General features: G+C 35.1%; 1 protein-coding gene across 3 annotated transcripts in view; it reads left to right on the top strand.

The window, feature by feature from the left end:
* The window catches only part of TTC21B (tetratricopeptide repeat domain 21B), a 79,683-nt gene that overhangs the window by 8,468 nt on the left and 51,624 nt on the right, over positions 1 to 19,591 (top strand). The window contains exons 5-12 of one of the 3 annotated variants that reach the window (XM_037849608.1): positions 5,422 to 5,544; positions 7,636 to 7,793; positions 12,246 to 12,330; positions 13,428 to 13,526; positions 15,197 to 15,389; positions 15,904 to 16,001; positions 16,312 to 16,512; positions 18,400 to 18,529. In XM_037849608.1, coding sequence (XP_037705536.1) covers positions 5,422 to 5,544; positions 7,636 to 7,793; positions 12,246 to 12,330; positions 13,428 to 13,526; positions 15,197 to 15,389; positions 15,904 to 16,001; positions 16,312 to 16,512; positions 18,400 to 18,529 — 1,087 coding nt within the window. Of the gene's footprint in view, positions 1 to 5,421; positions 5,545 to 7,635; positions 7,794 to 10,228; positions 10,240 to 12,245; positions 12,331 to 13,427; positions 13,527 to 15,196; positions 15,390 to 15,903; positions 16,002 to 16,311; positions 16,513 to 18,399; positions 18,530 to 19,591 lie in introns of those variants that run through there. The other 2 variants (XM_037849609.1, XM_037849610.1) reach the window with 2 other exon arrangements.

The following is a 19,591-nucleotide window of genomic DNA, read 5'->3' as shown; positions in this document are numbered from 1 at the left end:
TTGATAGTTTCAGGTATCCACCACCAGCTACCCCAATTCTTTAGAACCTAAAAAGGGTTGTCTAAAGTGTGCATAAGAGTGCCCACCAGAGTGACCTCTCGGCTCCTTTTGGAATCTCTCTGCCACTGAAGCTTATTTCATTTCCTTTCACATCCCCCTTTTGGTCAAGAAGATGTTCTCCGTCCCACGATGCCAGGTCTACATTCCTCCCTGGGAGTCATATTCCACGTTGCCAGGGAGATTCACTCCCCTGGGTGTCTGATCCCACGTAGTGGGGAGGGCAGTGATTTCACCTTTCAAGTTGGCTTAGCTAGAGAGACAGGGCCACATCTGAGCAACAAAGAGGCATTCGGGAGGAGGCTCTTAGGCACAACCATAGGGAGGCCTAGCCTCTCCTTTGCAGCAACCGTCTTCCCGAGGGTAAAACCTGTGGTAGAGGGCTCAACCCATCAAACCACCAGTCCCCTATGTCTGTGGTCATGTTAGCAACCATGGAGGTGGGGTAGGCGAATACCCCTGCATTCTCCACAGGCTCCTCAAGGGGGCACTACATCTTTTTTTTTTCCTTGTTTTTCTTTTTTTTTTTTTTTTAACTTTCCCTTCTTTTTTTTTTTTTTTTTTTTTTTAAATCATCATTTTATTGAGATATATTCACATACCACGCAGTCATACAAAACAAATTGTACTTTCGATTGTTTACAGTACCATTACATAGTTGTACATTCATCACCTAAATCAATCCCTGACACCTTCATTAGCACACACACAAAAATAACAAGAATAATAATTAGAGTGAAAAAGAGCAATTGAAGTAAAAAAGAGCACTGGGTACCTTTGTCTGTCTGTTTCCCTCCCCTACTTTTCTACACATCCATCCATAAACTAGACAAAGTGGTGTTTGGTCCTTATGGCTTTCCCAATCCCATTGTCACCCCTCATAAGCTACATTTTTATACAACTGTCTTCGAGATTCATGGGTTCTGGGTTGTAGTTTGATAGTTTCAGGTATCCACCACCAGCTACCCCAATTCTTTAGAACCTAAAAAGGGTTGTCTAAAGTGTGCATAAGAGTGCCCACCAGAGTGACCTCTCGGCTCCTTTTGGAATCTCTCTGCCACTGAAGCTTATTTCATTTCCTTTCACATCCCCCTCTTGGTCAAGAAGATGTTCTCCGTCCCACGGTGCCAGGTCTACATTCCTCCCTGGGAGTCATATTCCACGTTGCCAGGGAGATTCACCTCCCTGGGTGTCTGATCCCACGTAGAGGGGAGGGCAGCGATTTCACCTTTCAAGTTGGCTTAGCCAGAGAGAGAGGGCCACATCTGAGCAACAAAGAGGCATTCAGGAGGAGACTCTTAGGCACAAATACAGGGAGGCCTAGCCTCTCCTTTGCAGCAACCGTCTTCCCAAGGGTAAAACTTATGGTAGAGGGCTCAACCCATCAAACCACCAGTCCCCTATGTCTGTGGTCATGTTAGCAACCATGGAGGTGGGGTAGGCGAATACCCCTGCATTCTCCACAGGCTCCTCAAGGGGGCACTACATCTTTTTTTTTTTTTTTTTTTTTTTTACTTTCCCTTCTTTTTTCAAATCACCTGTATGAAAAAAAAGTTAAAAAGAAAACAAACATACAATAAAAGAACATTTCAAAGAGACCATAACAAGGGAGTAAGAAAAAGACAACTAACCTAAGATAACTGCTTAACTTCCAACATGTTCCTACTTTACCCCAAGAAAGTTACATAATATAGCAACATTTCTGTGAACTTGTTCCTACTATATCCATCAGAAATTAACAGACCATAGTCATTCCTGGGCATCCCCAGAACGTTAAATAGCTTATCTGTTCTTCTTGGATTATTGTTCCCCCTTCCTTAATTGCTCTCTATTGCTAGTTCCCCTACATTCTACATTATAAACCATTTGTTTTACATTTTTCAAAGTTCACATTAGTGGTAGCATATAATATTTCTCTTTTTGTGCCTGGCTTATTTCGCTCAGCATTATGTCTTCAAGGTTCATCCATGTTGTCATATGTTTCACGAGATCGTTCCTTCTTACTGCCGCGTAGTATTCCATCGTGTGTATATACCACATTTTATTTATCCACTCATCTGTTGAAGGACATTTGGGTTGTTTCCATCTCTTGGCAATTGTGAATAATGCTGCTATGAACATTGGCGTGCAGATATCTGTTCGTGTCACTGCTTTCCGATCTTCCGGGTATATACCGAGAAGTGCAATCGCTGGATCGAACGGTAACTCTATATCTAGTTTTCTAAGGAACTGCCAGGCTGACTTCCAGAGTGGCTGAACCATTATACAGTCCCACCAACAATGAATAAGAGTTCCAATTTCTCCACATCCCCTCCAGCATTTGTAGTTTCCTGTTTGTTTAATGGCAGCCATTCTAACCGGTGTTAGATGGTATCTCATTGTGGTCTTAATTTGCATCTCTCTAATAGCTAGTGAAGCTGAACATTTTTTCATGTGTTTCTTGGCCATTTGTATTTCCTCTTCAGAGAACTGTCTTTTCATATCTTTTGCCCATTTTATAATTGGGCCGACTGTACTATTGTCATTGAGTTGTAGGATTTCTTTATATATGCAAGATATCAGTCTTTTGTCAGATACATGGTTTCCAAAAATTTTTTCCCATTGAGTTGGCTGCCTCTTTACCTTTTTGAGAAATTCCTTTGAGGTGCAGAAACTTCTAAGCTTGAGGAGTTCCCATTTATCTATTTTCTCTTTTGTTGCTTGTGCTTTGGGTGTAAAGTCTAGGAAGTGGCCGCCTAATACAAGGTCTTGAAGATGTTTTCCTACATTATCTTCTAGGAGTTTTATGGTACTTTCTTTTATATTGAGATCTTTGGTCCATTTTGAGTTAATTTTTGTGTAGGGGGTGAGGTAGGGGTCCTCTTTCATTCTTTTGGATATGGATATCCAACTCTCCCAGCCCCATTTGTTGAAAAGACCATTATTACTCAGTTCAGTGACTTTGGGGGCCTTATCAAAGATCAGTCGGCCATAGATCTGAGGGTCTATCTCCGAATTCTCAATTCGATTCCATTGATCTATATGTCTATCTTTGTGCCAGTACCATGCTGTTTTGGCAACTGTGGCTTTATAATAAGCTTCAAAGTCAGGGAGTGTAAGTCCTCCCACTTCGTTTTTCTTTTTTAGAGTGTCTTTAGCAATTCGAGGCATCTTCCCTTTCCAAATAAATTTGATAACTAGCTTTTCCAAGTCTGCAAAGTAGGTTGTTGGAATTTTGATTGGGATTGCATTGAATCTGTAGATGAGTTTGGGTAGAATTGACATCTTAATGACATTTAGCCTTCCTATCCATGAACATGGAATATTTTTCCATCCTTTAAGGTCCCCTTCTATTTCTTTTAGTAGCGTTATGTAGTTTTCTTTGTATAGGTCTTTTACAACTTTGGTTAAGTTTATTCCTAGGTACTTGATTTTTTTAGTTGCTATTGAAAATGGTATCTTTTTCTTGAGTGTCTCTTCAGTTTGTTCATTTCTAGCATATAGAAACATTACTGACTTATGTGCATTAACCTTGTATCCCGCTACTTTGCTAAATTTGTTTATTAGCTCTAGTAGCTGTATCGTCGATTTCTCAGGGTTTTCTAGATATAAGATCATATCATCTGCAAACAATGACAGTTTTACTTCTTCTTTTCCAATTTGGATGCCTTTTATTTCTTTGTCTTGCCGGATTGCCCTGGCTAGCACTTCCAGCACAATGTTGAATAACAGTGGTGACAGCGGGCATCCTTGTCTTGTTCCTGATCTTAGAGGGAAGGCTTTCAGTCTCTCACCATTGAGTACTATGCTGGCTGTGGGTTTTTCATATATGCTCTTTATCATGTTGAGGAAGTTTCCTTCAATTCCTAAAGAGGTGTTTTTAAAGTGCTCAAGAAAATAATAGCTGACATTTACTGCCTGCTGGCTTTGTGCTAGGCACTATTTTTAATACTTAAGGAGAGAACGTATCTAGAAGTATTAGGAGAATAATGAAGAGTTTATTGAAGGAAGAATATTTGAGCTAAAACCTGAAAGATGGACACAGTTTCAACAGGCAGTGATTATGGAAAAGAGAAGCAAATAGTCCCAAGATGAAAAATAATAGACGGAAATGAGAAGAACAAGGAGACATGTTGGTTCTGGGTACAGCGAGAACCTCAGATTTGATTGGATCACAGTATGCAAGTGGTGGGAGAAAAGCTTAGAGAGGTGGTTTGGGGCAAATTGGAGGATCTTAACTGCTAGGTATAAATGTTTGTGTCTAATCTGTAGGCACTGAGAAGCCATTGAAGGTGTTTAATTATGGGAGTGATATAATTAGAATGCAACATTTTTTCGGATCAACTGGCCTGGGAGAAATTAGAATGGGGTGAAAAAAGGTAGTGCTTTCTGGCAGAAGAATTTGAGAATGTATACTGAAGTATTGTAGAGTGCATACAAATTTGAGAATTATTAAATACCCATGAGTCTTGTCAACTGATTATAAATAGTGGGGCAAAGATAGTGAGATGTTAAAGGTCAAGGATATCTCTGAAGTTTTAAGCCTGGGTGGTTCTGAGACCATTTAACACAAAGAGAAAATATGCTGGGATGAGGAGCTAGTTTGGGAGGGAGGCAACATATTTGGCATTAAGACATTATATTGCAGGCATTGGCAAAACAGTGAAGTGGAGATAGGAAATGAGCTTTTGGAAAAAGAGAAGAAAAGTTTAGAAAAGGTATTGGGCTAGAAATATAGGTTGGAATCATCCACAGAGACAGTAGTTGAAACCATTGATCTAGTGAATGGAGTTAGTATTGTTTTAGTATCCGTATCTGTCTTTTCAGGTGAAATAAAGGAGGTAAAAATCTTAGTTAAATGTTTATAGATTTTTTATTTCTGAGGCCGTTTATCCTTTCATTTGACACTCACGGGAGTAGTCACAGAGGTCAAGGACAATTGTCAAATTATCGTAATGTTTACTGTATGTGAAAGCGAGGCATCTTCTGTTTTTCCATCTTGGTTCATCTGGTGACAAATTCTTATTTACATACTGACTTGCAGGTTTAATGATTATTAATACTAATTTACTGGCTTAGGACCAGATAAATATATTGCTTTTAACATTAATGGAATATTTGACATGTTTATAAATAATAATGTTGAGGAAAGTAGTAATCTTTAAGGCTGAAATTCATAATAAAGTATAGTTTCCAAGACTCCAGACTGGCCAGGGTTCAAAAGCTATTTTACTGCACAGAATTTTATTGTTCATAACATTATTTGGTATCTTTTATTACTAGTTACAGAAAAACGTTTAAAACTGTTAATAGGTTTAGCTCTCTCATCAATATTTATTTCTTTTATTTCCAAAAAATAGATGTAAGAGATTATTCATTTTACAGGGACAGATTTTGAGAGCATGGCTTGATATTACAAGAGGAAAAGAACCTTATACTAAAAAAGCCCTAAGGTATTTTGAAGAGGGATTACAAGATGGAAATGATATTTTTGCTCTTATGGGTAAGGTGAGTTGGAGTTAACATGAATAAATCATGTTTTTAAATTTATTCATAATGTATTTGAAACCCACAAAACTAAGTAGTTGAAAAGAGGTAATAATTTTCATGTGATTTTGTCAGCTCTGATGTTGTAGAAGGGATTTCCATTTGTGTAGGACAATGAGTAATAAACTAGAGAAATGTACTCCTTACCAAAGCTCCTGAATCCTGGGTCATTTTTATTTATTTTTTTCTCTTCTTGGTTCATTTTTCTTTCCTCAACAAACATTTATTGTGTGTCTAATATGTGAGAGGCATCATTCTAGCTACTAGGTATACCCTGAACAAAACAAAAACCTCCTGCTTATGTGAAGCTTCTATTCTAGTGGTGGAGACAGACAATAAACAAAATAAGTAAATTATGTAGTATATTAGAAGAGGATAAGTGCAATGGAAAAATAAAGTAGGGAAAGGGGGAGAAGGAAAGCCAGGTTGTGACTTGCAATTTTAAATAAGGTAGTCAGAGAAAGTGACATATTGGAAGTGAGGGATAAGGCTGTGTGGACATCTGGGGAAAAAGCATTCCAGACAGAGGGAATAACACGTAAAAATACCTTAAGGCATGTTCAGGGTATAGCAGGGAGTCCAGGAGGCTAACATGAAGTAAACAAGCATAAGAGTAGAAATAGAGATTAGCGGGAAAGAAGGCAGGTGTGGGGGCACGTGGGGCATGTGAATATGGGGAGGTGAAGAGAGGCTGAGTGAATTCTGTAAGGCCTTTGGCTTCTAATTTGAATGATATAGAAGCCACTAAAAAGTTTTGAACATATAAATAACATGATCTGATGTACATGATGAGGGATGAGCAATTGACAGAGTCATTAGAAAACATTGATGGGTGGAAATATTCAGACTCTCTTCAATCCTCATTGCTGTCTTCTGAGGGCCTTTAAAATTTTTTTTAATTTTATTTTGATTCAGCAAGAAGAAATAAAATTTATAGGATAGGAAAAACAGTCTTTTAGACTAGCAGACATTGGGGTGGGGGGGTGAAGAGAAAAAGAGGAGGGGATTCATGTCTTGGCTCTTGTTAATGTCTCCACATTGCTCCTTTTGTAGCAGAAAAGCTTTTTGCAGCAGAAAAAAAAAATTCTATCATAGATCTATTGAGACTGGATACTCATTTTTCACTGAGGTATACTATGACTAAATTTATTGCTAAAGGAAATCCAGAAATACATTTTAAAAATCTGATGTGATAAATGTGCCTCATTATCTGTTTTCAAAACATTATCTATAGCATTTATTTATAGCTTTTTCTATCAGATTGATACATGGATATTGTAAAAAAAAAAAAAAAAAACAAAGTTCATCAACTACTGAATTAGAAAATAAATATCACCACCTAGAGAAAACTAGTTAAAGCATTATATATGTATGACATCTCTTCATATCATGATGTAAAATAGATCTACAAATCTACATAAGCACTTTTTATGGCTACCTAAAATTCTAATAAACAGATAGGCTATATTAAAAATCTTCTATGGACATTTGGGATTATTTTCATTATTTCTATTATAAATAGTTTTACCATAAATATTATCTGTATGCTTTCTTTTTTTTTAGTTTTGCCCAATTATATTAAGATAAAGTCCTAGAAGTGAAATTGTTGAGGTAGAGAGAGTTGTTTGTTCTTTGAAGTCAGAATTTCTTTAATCTGGAAGTAATAAAAAATAGATTTAAAAATGCTTTAATGTCAGATACTCCTTACAAATATCCTGGAAATATTTATTTCTAAAAGGATAAGGGTAGCAAATTATTTGTTGTGTGGTGTTTCTAAAATCGTATTTTTAAAATTTCTATCCTAGATTAATATTTCTGAGTTATTTAAAAGTAGATTTTAACATGAAATTTCCTATTATTGTATATTGTTCTGTGATGTTTTAAACTTTTATTTTTTTCTGATTATAAAATTGACAGCTCTTTCTAACAAGAAACTCATAAAATAAGAAAATAGGCAATAATAAACTTCCTGCCTACTCAGGTATTACTATTGTGAGAACCTTGGTGTGTATAATCATAATTTTGATGTCACTTTGTTTTCCCTTCCATTAGGCCCAATGCCTTGAGATTCGACAAAATTATTCAGGTGCTCTGGAGACCATGAACCAGATAATTGTGAACTTTCCAAGCTTTCTACCTGCTTTTGTAAAGAAAATGAAATTACAGCTAGCCTTGCAGGATTGGGACAAGACAGTTGAGACAGCACAAAGGTTAAGTTAAAAAAAAAAAAAGACAACAAACATCTTTGAGTCTGGTTACAATTTTGAGAAGAAAGAAAATCTAAATGTATTCTTTTGTCTCAAGATTTTTTTAAATTTAATTTTTCAAAATAGCACAGAATTGAAGGGAAACTTAACACTGCATGCTTTTAAAAAATGAATTGGTTTACGTAATTATCTGAGTACCTCTTCTAAACCAGACACTGCTTTAAGTAAACAAACAAATATTCCTGACTTCATGAAGGTTATTTTCAAGTGAGAGGAACCATATCATAAACAGAAAAAAGTTGGTAACTTATGTAGTACATTAGAAAGTCACAAGTTTTATGAAGGAAAGATAAAGCAGAAAAGTGAATTAGGGAGTGAAGGGGGTTTGGGTTTATGGGGTGGTCAAGGACAGCCTCCGTGAGTAGACGGCATTTGAGCAAAGACTGAAGAAGGTGAGAGCAAAAGCCATGCAGACATCGGAGCGAAGACTTGGCAGAAAGGAGAAACAAGTGTGAAGACCTTTGGATGGGAATATGTGTCGTGTGTTTGAGGAATGGGAAGGAGTTAAGGGAGAGATGATTAAGTGGTGAAGTCCGAGAGGAAGGATGGGAGGGAGGGAAGGGGTGCCAGGTCTGAAAGCTCTTGTCAGCCATTGTAAGGATTTTGGTTTTTCATCTCAAGTGGGAAGTCATTGGAGGGTTTTGAGCATAGGAGTAACATGATCTGACTTAAATTTTAAAAAAATCAGCCTGCTGTGTTGAGAACAGGCTGAGGGGAAGGGGGCAAGGGCAGAAGCAAGGAGACCATTTTGTGCACTATTGCAGTAATCTTAATGAGAAGTGTTGGTGGCATGGAGCAGGATGGCTGTGGTGGAAATGTGAGAAGTGGTTGGGAATCTGGATATGTTTTGACCTGGAGGGTGGAGAGAGAGAGGGGTTGGAGATAGTTCCAAGGCTTTTGGCCTGACAACTAAATTAACAACAGCAACGATGATGTTTATGATGAACCCTTGTAAGTGCTAAGAGCAGTAAGAGCACTTTCTATTTACCCTGACAACAGCCCTAAAAGGCAGAAACTGTTAGTATCTCACTTTTACAAATGACTGGACAAAGAAAGGCATAGAGAGGTCAAATACCTTAGTGGAAGTCACACAGTTTGTAAATGGTGGGGTCAGGATTCAAATCCAGAGCACTCTGCTCCCAAAATCTTTGCCCTTAAAGCCTATATTGTACTAGAAGGATGCAGCTGCCCTTAACTGAATGGGGAGAATGTGGAAGAAGATGATTTTGGAAGGAAGGTCAGTTTGAGAAGCTGGATCCTCTAGGGAAACAGAACCGACAAATGATGTCTATAAATATTGAGATTTTTGTAAGAATTGTCTCATGGGACTGTGGGGATGGGCAAGTCCAAATTCTGCAAGGCACACCATGAGCTGGGAAATCCTATGATGGGTTTCAGTGACTTCCCAAGGAGAAGCTGACTAGCTGACGTAGAGATGGAAATTCTCTCTTCTGACTACTGAAATCATTACTTCTTTTAAAGCCCCCGACTGATTGGATGAGACTTCTCTCATTGTTGAAGGCAGTCTCCTCAGTTGTTAAGCCCACTATCCTCACAGTAACAGTCAGGCCAGGGCTTGCTTGACCAAACGCCTGGAACCATAACCTGGCCAAGTGAACACATGAACTTAACCATCACAGATGCCTATTAGAAATCAAAGTAGAGATGGATGTACATGTTGGCAATTGGATGTTGAAATCTGGAGTTCAGGAGAGAGGTCTGGGGTGGAGTCACCAGCAAATAAATGTCATATAAAGCCATGAGACTGGATGAGAATAAATCTGTTAGCCCCAAATTTATAGTTTCTGATGAACAAATGAATTCATATCACTTAAATACTGAAATTACAGAAGTCAATTTTCCAAATGATAATTAGCTTTTAAAATCAGGATGTCACAATAGAACTTCTCACACAAACATTGGGCAGAATCCTTTCAAGATACAGACAAAACAAATTGCTTAGAAAGTCAGCTTTACTTAAGTATGGATTAAGATTGAATCAAAGGATATTGTGTTTGTTAGGGTAAACTTAGCTACTATAGACAGTAGATTCAAGCATATAATGGTTCAACATGATAGGCTTTGTGTGTGGGTGGGGAGTGGGCCTTAGCATTGATTGGGCAGCTTTTTTTCACACTGTGGAAGACCTAGGCTTTTTCCATCTTGCTACTCTCCCATCTCCCAGGACCTACTATCTTTGGTATTCGGCTGATGAAAGGGGTGAGTGGGGAGAGGCATTTCACCTTTCTTAAAAGTGTTGTTAGATATTACTTATTCTCACATTGGCCACATCTAATTGCAGAGACTGCTGGGAAATGTTGGTTAGCTATGTGTCCAAGAAAATAAGGTGAAAATGGATTTGAGGGACAGATTACAGTCTCTCCCTCAGGTGAACACATGTAAATTTTGATAGACAAGCCAAATTGCTCTTGTAAGAAGTTGTGCTAATTTATACTCCCATGAATAGTCTATTAAATAGCTCTCCTTTCCCCGTCCTCACCAGTCACCAATACTGGCTATTATCACTGCTTCTTTTTTTTTCTTTTTACAATCTAATAGAAGAGTAGTGCCTTATTTTAATTTTAATTTCATTACTCATGATGAGATTGAGCATCTTTTCATATCTTAAAAGCAATTGTTTTTCTGCATATTGATTTTTTTCTTTTAACTGGGCCTATTCTTTCCTATATTTCTGTTGAATTTGAATACCTTTTAGGGTAAGTTTCCCATCATGCTGTTTCTTTTTTGATAGTTTTCTTGGCTCTTCTTTTATAGTAGACTGCCAGTATTAACTTATCAAATTATAAAAAGACACCTTTTAAGATTTTGGTTTGAACTGCATTAAATCTATAGGTTATTTGGGAAAGAATTTTAATTTAATTTTTTTACCAAAGATGAGCATTATCATCTGTATCAGCTAGCTATAGGTGCATAAAAAACAACCACAAATCTCAGGGCATAGAATAATAAGCATTTATTTCTCACATTTGTGTGGGTCATCTGGGGTTGGCTGATAGATCAGGCTTGACTGGGGCTCTGCCCTAACCTGCACATCCAGCTGAGTGGGTGTGGCACCTCATTACAGCTTGGGTGCTGGTCAGCTCCAAGTGTTTCTTCCTTGGGCTCAAACCAAGAAGCAGCAACTGCCCAAAGAAAGCTCTTGTCATGGTAATGGCAGAGGTACAAGAGTATAAGCAAAAATATTCAGTGTCTCTAAAACTTAGGCTTAGCATACTTCTACTTCTTCTCACATTCCATTGGCAATATGAGAAAAATGTCCAGGTTTATGGTTAAGGAGCAATAAAGTACAACCTGTCTTTTGTTGGAGGAACTGCATGTTACATGGCAGAAGACACATATTCGGGGAGAGTTGAACAACTGGAACCAATAATTCAGTGTACTACATCATCCATGATAAGAAACCTAATGTGTTAATCCATTGTTTCAGTTCTTTTTTTAAATGTCCTTGAGAAAATTTTATAGGTTTTTTTAATATAGCTTTTGCATATTTCTTACTAAACTCATACCTGATTTGTTTTTGTTTTTGTTCCTGTTAATATGATTTTTTTGTGTTTTCTAATTTGTTTTATCACATAAGAACTTTATCTATTTCTATTTATCTGTCTGTCTCTGCACATATCTATCCTTAAATCAGAACAACTTATTCCATTTTTAAAATGTATTCTCTAGAATTTTCTGGATCACTTCCTTTCTTATTCATATTTCTTTATTTTTCTTCTTTTATTGAATAGGCCAAGATTTCTTTTATAGTGTCAAATAGTATTGAGAATAAAAGGAATTTTTTTCCTGTTGCTGACTGCAGTGTGAATAATTATAATGTTGCATCTTTTAAGTATAATACTCTTTTTAGGTTTCTGGTAGATAACCTTTATCAGGTTAAGAGAGTCTCCTTTCATTATTAGTTATTATGTTTATCATGAATCAGTATTGAATTTTATCAAATTTCTTAGTCCCTCAAGGTGATTATGTGGTTTTTAATGTTATTAATTATGTTAATAGATCTTCTTAATGTTCAACCACCTTTACATTTCTACAACAACTGTAATAAATCTGCCTAGTCAAGGTGAATTCATCTTTTAACATATTGTTGTGTGTGCTAACTAATATTTTATGTAGGGTTGCCATAGGATTTAATGAGACTCTTGGTACAACCTAGTCATATCTTTTAAAAATATATTAAAAATTAAGATCTAGAGATTTTTTAGTTTAAATGGTGAGGTTGATAATTTTCACACAGCAGGTGTCATTTCACTAATTTAAAATTAATTATTTGGGCAGAGAAATTATAGGCAGGCCAATAAATCAACTTTTCAAGCCCTCAAGTAAAAGAAAATATATGCTTGCTTTAATACTAACTGAAATGTTTTCTTGTAGGTTAATGCTACAAGATAATCAAAATGTAGAAGCACTGAGAATGTTGGCTCTCTACTATTTGTGTAGGGAGGGAGAAATAGAGAAGGTAAGTTGTACTGCATTGCCTATGTTTCCTGTATTAAACCTATATATTTAGTTACACACATACATACTTAATGGGGCCTTGAAGTGCTCTTTTAGAGTGTACATCATGGTAGTTTTTATTTGACTAGTAGAAATATATCTTAAAGTCTATAGCTTCTTAGTAAAGCAAAAATATTATATAGTTAAAATTACCCTTGAAAATCCTACTTAAATCATTAATTATGTGCATTCTCTTTATAGAACTCCTATGCAATAATATATATGATTAATGTAATCATTTATTTATATTCGATATGTAAGAATACATATGCAGAATTTTTGTTAGTCTTACAATTTAATTGAATTTGCCTAATTAAATGAGAGGATGAAATTCAAGTGTACCTTACAATAAGGTATATTTGTTTCTTCAGTAGTGAAGCACATTGCCATATATTGACTTATAGAGTGCCAAAATCTATTCTGTAGCAAATGGTATTATAGCAAATAGTGAATTTGGATTGTGTTTGGTGTGGTTAAAGTGGTTACTGTGACAAAGGCTAATAAATACTTCAGTAAATACTAGAATAATCTTATGGGGCAAATTTTTTTCAGTAAATTTTCTAGGCATTGACATTACTTATGTTAGATACTGTAATGATTTTTCTATTCTAGAAAATATTTTAAATATAAACCAAGCCATATAGGTTATACAAGGGCTGATCTCATATAATATGTATGTTTGTAAATATGTTTTCCTTCATATCACACTTATTCATGTACATCATGAATTAATCATTGGAGAGGGAGCTTGACATGTATAGTTAGTTGAATATTATGACTGTCATTATACACCCAAAGTTGTCCATTAAATAAAAAATATTAAAGAAACACTGACTAAAACTAAATAATTCTTTATAATTATTGAACTTTTTAAAAGAACTTTTAATATATCTTGCAGCATATAAGAGTTCATTGGAAGAGGGGGAATTTATAAAAGTAAAGGCCTTATAACAGAAAATCATGTCTACCCATATGTTTTCTTTAGTGCACATGTTCATGTATTATGCTTTTTTTTTTCCTTAGTATATTTAAAAATTATACTAATTACTTTTGTTTTAGGCTTCCACCAAGCTAGAAGACTTAGGAAACACATTGGATGCCATGGAACCACAGAATGCTCAACTTTTTTATAAGGTCACAATAGCCTTCAGCAGAACTGTAAGAGTGCCTACCATGTACCAGAACTCTGTTACCTGTAGTAGGGAATATAAAATAAGCAAAAAAGATTGAAACACCAAAGAGTATATGGCCTAGAGTGTATATACAGCATGTACATAAATATGTGATACATTTCCAGTTGAAACACGTTTCAGAGGAGAGATGATTTCCAACTATAAAAAGCCAAGTGCTTCATGGAAGGAGGGTCACTTGATCATTTAAGGATACAGATGTGCATTCTAGGCAAAGAAATAGGAAGTAGTTTATTTTAATCCATAGGCCATATAATTAGGGTTGTTCTGTTTTTATTGTTTATTTTTTAAACTGTTTGAAAGAAAATTAAGGTGGATGTGCCAGTTTGAATGTATTGTGTCCCCCAAATGCCATTATCTTTGTGGTCTTGTGTGGGGCAGAAGTTTTGGTGCTGGTTAGATTTGCTTGGAGTGTGCCCCACCCAGCTGTGGGAGATAATTTTGATGAGATGTTCCCATGGCGGTGTGGCCCCACCCATTCGGGGTGGGCCTTGATTGGTGGAGCTATATAAATGAGCTGACTCAAAGAGAGAAAAGAGAGTGCAGCTGGGAGTGGTGTTTTGAAGAGAAGCAAGCTTGCTAGAAAGGAACGTCCTGGGAGAAAGCCGTTTTGAGGCCGGAGCTTTGGAGCAGACGCCGGCTGCCTTCCTAGCTAGCAGAGGTTTTCCGGACACCATTGGCCATTCTCCGGTGAAGGTACCCGATTGCTGAGGTGTTACCTTGGATGCTTTGTGGCCTTAAGACTGTAACTGTGTAGTGAAATAAACCCTTGTTTTATAAAAGCCTATCCATCTCTGGCGTTTTGCATTCTCCAGCATTAGCAAACTAGGACAGTGGATGATTAACTATTTTAGTGGGGGAAATTGTTGGTATCTTTTTTTTATATATAATAGTAAAGAAATGTTTTTATTGTAAGCACCCAGTAGAAGGAAGGTAATCAGGAATGGAATAGAAAAATTCAGTAGAATATAAAAATCAATAAAGAGAATGAAAAGATTGAAAAGTTAATTAAACTAGCAAAAAATAAGGAAAGAATACACATAACTAAGATAATTTGTACACATAAAAGTGAAAGAAAATCAAGGATATTAGTTGTTAAATGACAAGAATAAACTATTTCTCTCATTTAAAAAGCAAATATTGTCAGAGGAAAAAATCCCTGCTATTAAAAATTGAGTTAAGGAGGATAGTTACCTTTTTTTTTCCCATGCATACTATTTTGATTAGTTTTTTGATAAGCTTACAAAAATTCAAACATCTAAATAACTATTTTACTCTTAAATGTTGTGCTCAAAAGTTATGTACTTATTCTGACAATACTGCCATTTCCTTCAGTATTTCAAAAATTTTTTTCAAGAGTCCAAGGTTTGATCTTTAAAAATATTTTCACTGTTGGTACAGCTTGTCTTTTGGGCCAAGTAGATCCTAGTCCTATTTTTTGGTTCAATAAAATATATATAACCTTGAAGTAATGGTTTTCCTGCCTAATTTGTAAAACAACTGTGAGACATTTGAAAAAGGCAGTTTCTTAAAAAGCTATGCCACAGCATCACTAGTTTAGGAAAAAAATAAAAATAGTCTTTTAGTCCTAGTAGAAATATTTGACTTCTAGTTTTACTTAATTTTTTTTTCTTACAGTGTGGCCGTAATCAACTTATTCTTCAAAAAATTCAAATGTTACTAGAAAGAGCTTTTAGTTTAACCCCTCATCATTCAGAATTTGCTTCAGAACTTGGATACCAAATGATTTTACAAGGAAAAGTTAAAGAGGCATTGAAATGGTATAAGACTGCGATGACACTTGATGAGACTAGTGTTTCTGCACTAATTGGTATGACAGATATTTCTATAAATGTTCCTAATATAGAATTAAGTAGTAATTGCTTTTAACATATGCCAGTAAAGGAAATTGTAATTTGTGATTTTGTAGTGAATTTCAAGTAAAATAGACTTAAATTTTAAGTCTCAGAAGGACATATTATGTATATCATAAATACATGCTTTAAATAAATCAAACTGTTCTCTACTATCCACAATAGAAAAAGTCATGCATCTTTAGAAATAGATGTTTTATTTCTTAAATAATATCTTGAGAGAATAGATTTTTACCAGATAATTCCTATAAATTATGAATTCTTTAGTGAATGACTTTGTGTGGTTCCAAGTTTACCCATTTTACTTGCTTTCACCCTTTTCTTTTTCTTCTTTCTGTTTTTTTTAGTCTAAAACTTTAATTTATTGTGATGGGAAAAAACCCTGTTTTGTTAATGTTGCTTGTATTAGCTTGAAATGTACATCCCTGAATTGATGTGGGCTTTGACTTCTTATGTCCTCTTTGGTTTTAGGATTTATCAGATGTCAGTTAATAGAAGGGCAATTACAGGATGCAGATCAACAGCTAGAATTCCTTAGTGAAATTCAACAGTCCATTGGAAAATCTGCGGTATTGTATTTTGTTTTAGCAGGATATTCATAGCTACTATTTATAAAAATGAAATTTTAAATCGTTCTTGGTAACTAGAAATAGCTTAAAAAGACTAATGCACATTAATTTTAATATTAAACTCCACTTATTAATTTACCTCCATGCAAAATTAAAAATCTTTCTAAATTATTCTGAGAATCCAATTTAATGCATAAGTTTGAAAAAATAATTGCACATGAATAGCACTTCATATACATTTGCAATCTAAATAGGAAAAATGAGTTTATAATTGAATGGAATAATTTTATGAAAACTACTTATTTTTCAGGAATTAATATATTTACATGCAGTTCTAGCTATGAAGAAAAATAAAAGACAAGAAGAAGTTATACATTTGTTAAATGATGTCTTGGACACTCATATTTCACAGTTGGAAGATTTACCACTTGGCATAGAGTATTTTGAAAAATTGAATCCCGATTTCTTGCTAGAAATTATTACAGAATATCTGAATTTCTGTCCAATGCAGGTACATAATTCTTATTTTCAGGAATTCATTTACACTGATGTTTTGCAGATGGTATTAATAAATTATCTTTCATATGCTAGTACTATATTGGCGTCTTAAAATCGTGGTATTTGTGTCTATTTTAATTGCAATTGTTTTTAATTGGAGTGTTTATTGTAAGGACTGCTATCAACTAATAAGTGTATTGTATTACAAATGTTCATTTGTAATTCACAGAATCTTAAAATCTTTAGTTTACAAGAACCATTAGAGTTCAGCTAATTCAGATATCCACTTTATATCTGAATTTACTGTATAGCATCTCCACCAAGTGCCCATACAATCTGGATGTATTGAACAATGGAGTTCTTACTGATAACTATGATTATTAGACTGCATTTCCTATGTTAAGCCAAGCTGTGCTTTGTGTTAAAATTCATGCACTTACTGATCCTCTTGCTCTCTCTGGAGTGACATGCAGCAAGTTCAGTTACTTAGTTAAAGCACAAATCATTCCTTTTTTCATAAAACAGGCATACAGATTTTGGAAGTTTATTTGCATGTTCCAGGTTTCCTTTTGGATCCTCATTGTCATCTGTCTGCTCCTAATATCTGTCATCTGCCTTATCTAGCTCTGAGAGAGTCAGGATGGTCTCATCCAAGCATTAAGAACTTAAGAGTTGAGGATGGAACCCTATGCCAGAGAGCTCTTTCCAAATTGATACAGATCCATTAATCGCCACTCTTTTATTATAGATGATAAACAGATATAAACTACCTAACTTTATTATATCCAGCTCACATTTCAGTGTAGAGATATCATGAGGGACGCTAACAAATACCATTGCTAAAAAGGAAGGTCTTAACATTGCCCTTGATCTACAGTGTCAATAACATTTTTTTCTGCCTCAGCACAAGTGAGGAGACACAGCATTTCCTTGTCAGTAACAAGGCTCATTATTACAGAATTGATTGTCAATAAGAGGCCATACTCTAGTTGGGAATCGGTGTGTTTTGGGCGTGGGGGAGTAGGAAGGGGCATCCTTCAGATAAAGAAAACAGCATTAGTACAGTGAAGCAGTGGGAATGAACATTGATATTTAAATTCTAATATCACATTTCTAAGTTGTGTTTGGATGAAAGTTGGGTAAAAATAGGTTGTATAAACAGCCATTAGAAGAATAATACAAACCCCAAAGAGAAAACAAATACTCTAGTACTGCTTCAGTTACCATATTTACTCTTAAGGAGAAAAAGAAAAAACTTATGAGGGTCCACAACTTGCCAGGCAGAAAAGTGAGGAATATGAAGGTATGAGACATTTGGTGTTATATATATATATGAGTGTGTTCTGTCTTCTTAAATCTACTCAGAAAATCTGATTTCTTTAAAAACTGACCTTTCAGTACTATAAAGGGTAGTGAAAGTTACTGAATTGAGTGAATCACAGGTAAGTTCTAGAATTAGAACTCAAATTGTTGGTACTAGTAAGAAACTCTACCTCCCAGTTTTCTTTCCTTTGAACAAATGTGCTTCCTTCATAAAGTGTTTGAGCAGATATGCTGCTTTCATATGTTATTAAATCAATCATTGCACAATAATTTCATAGTTATTTTGCTAAGCAAAAGCCATTATTTACATAATCTGTTCATAGAAACAGGAGATAAATTAGTATTAGTCCAATCATAGTAAGGTATTGAGCAATAAATAGAATAAGAGAAATTTTAGAAAAATACATAGTTTTGCTAGTCACACTAAAATTAATATGCATTTATTTTTAGCTGGATTAGAGCAAAGGTAAATAGTGCAAGTAGACATTAAACCATGGCCTCATGAACAGGAGAATTTAAAGTTTAAATGTCAGAAACAAATTTATCATAAGATGATTTACTGATTTGTTTTGTTTAGCCTGCAAGTCTTGGGCAGCCTCTTTTTCCACTTCTCAGACGTTGTACCTCAATCCTGGAGACTATAGTAAGAACTGTGCCAGGTCTTCTGCAAGCTGTCTTCCTAATAGCAAAAGTGAAATATTTGTCAGGTAGGGTATACCTTGATTTTTTTCCTGATGTTGATAAAAACAGGTGTAAATCAACTGTGTACTCCACATGTATGGAAAATATTCACATAAAATGCACATTTTACATGTACATAGACTTCATTTTAGTCCAAAATAAAATTATAAAACATCCTACACTATATCACTTTTAGTAATTACTGTAACCATTTGTGGTTCAAGTGAATTTCTGGGAAAATGCAGTTGTATCACTTTTTTTAAAAATTAGCTGAGTTCTTTAGATGGTACTGGGACTGACAATAATAATTTATAGTCATTAATACATAGTTGTTGACTTTCTGGTATCACCAAGTGTAATGTTTGCTGGGTTTCAGGCCCCTGTGAAATGCATAGATTGATTCCTGTTTAGTTTCTGGGATTGGTATTTATAGCTAAAAAAAACAAGCAAACCAAAAACCCAATTTACTTTAGTTTTTTAGGATATAGACAAATGTATGCTGACTATTCACTTAAAAATAGACCATCATTATGGTGCTTGTATATATATTTAATGTAATTTTGTTGACTGCATGCTATGCTAAATAAATTAAATTTGTAAATTCTGGAGGGGCAGAGACCTACTTAAAGATATCTTAAATAGTTATTTCTTATATATAATTAAGAGAGCACTGAACTAAAGATTAGGAGACCTGGGTTTTTTTATATTGACCTTACAGGTGTTTTGGACTTCAGTTTTGAACGTTGAAAACAAACAAAAAAACCTAGAATATCTAAACAAAACTTGTTTTACCTCTAAAATACTCCAGTTGTATTTTCTGTATGCTTTTTAAATGGATTTCTATGATTACTAGAATGTTAGGTAAGCCTTTTGGAAACTAGAAAACTTTTTAAAGTGTTAGGCACAGTTGAGGAGAGTAATTGAGCAGAAGATAATTTAGGATCTCTTCTTGCCCCTTTCTCCTAGCAAGGTTAAATGGGTAGGGGGCCTAGCTATACCTACTTAAGGACAATTTATGAAATGGCTAAATGCAGACGATTGTGGGTCTCATCAAGAGAAACTACTGGGACCTAAAGTCTGTGCTGATC

Source organism: Choloepus didactylus, chromosome 9 (assembly GCF_015220235.1).
Source record: "Choloepus didactylus isolate mChoDid1 chromosome 9, mChoDid1.pri, whole genome shotgun sequence".
NCBI lineage: Eukaryota > Metazoa > Chordata > Mammalia > Pilosa > Megalonychidae > Choloepus > Choloepus didactylus.
Note: the sequence above shows the minus strand (reverse complement) of the source record. Positions and strands in the feature narration are given on the sequence as shown.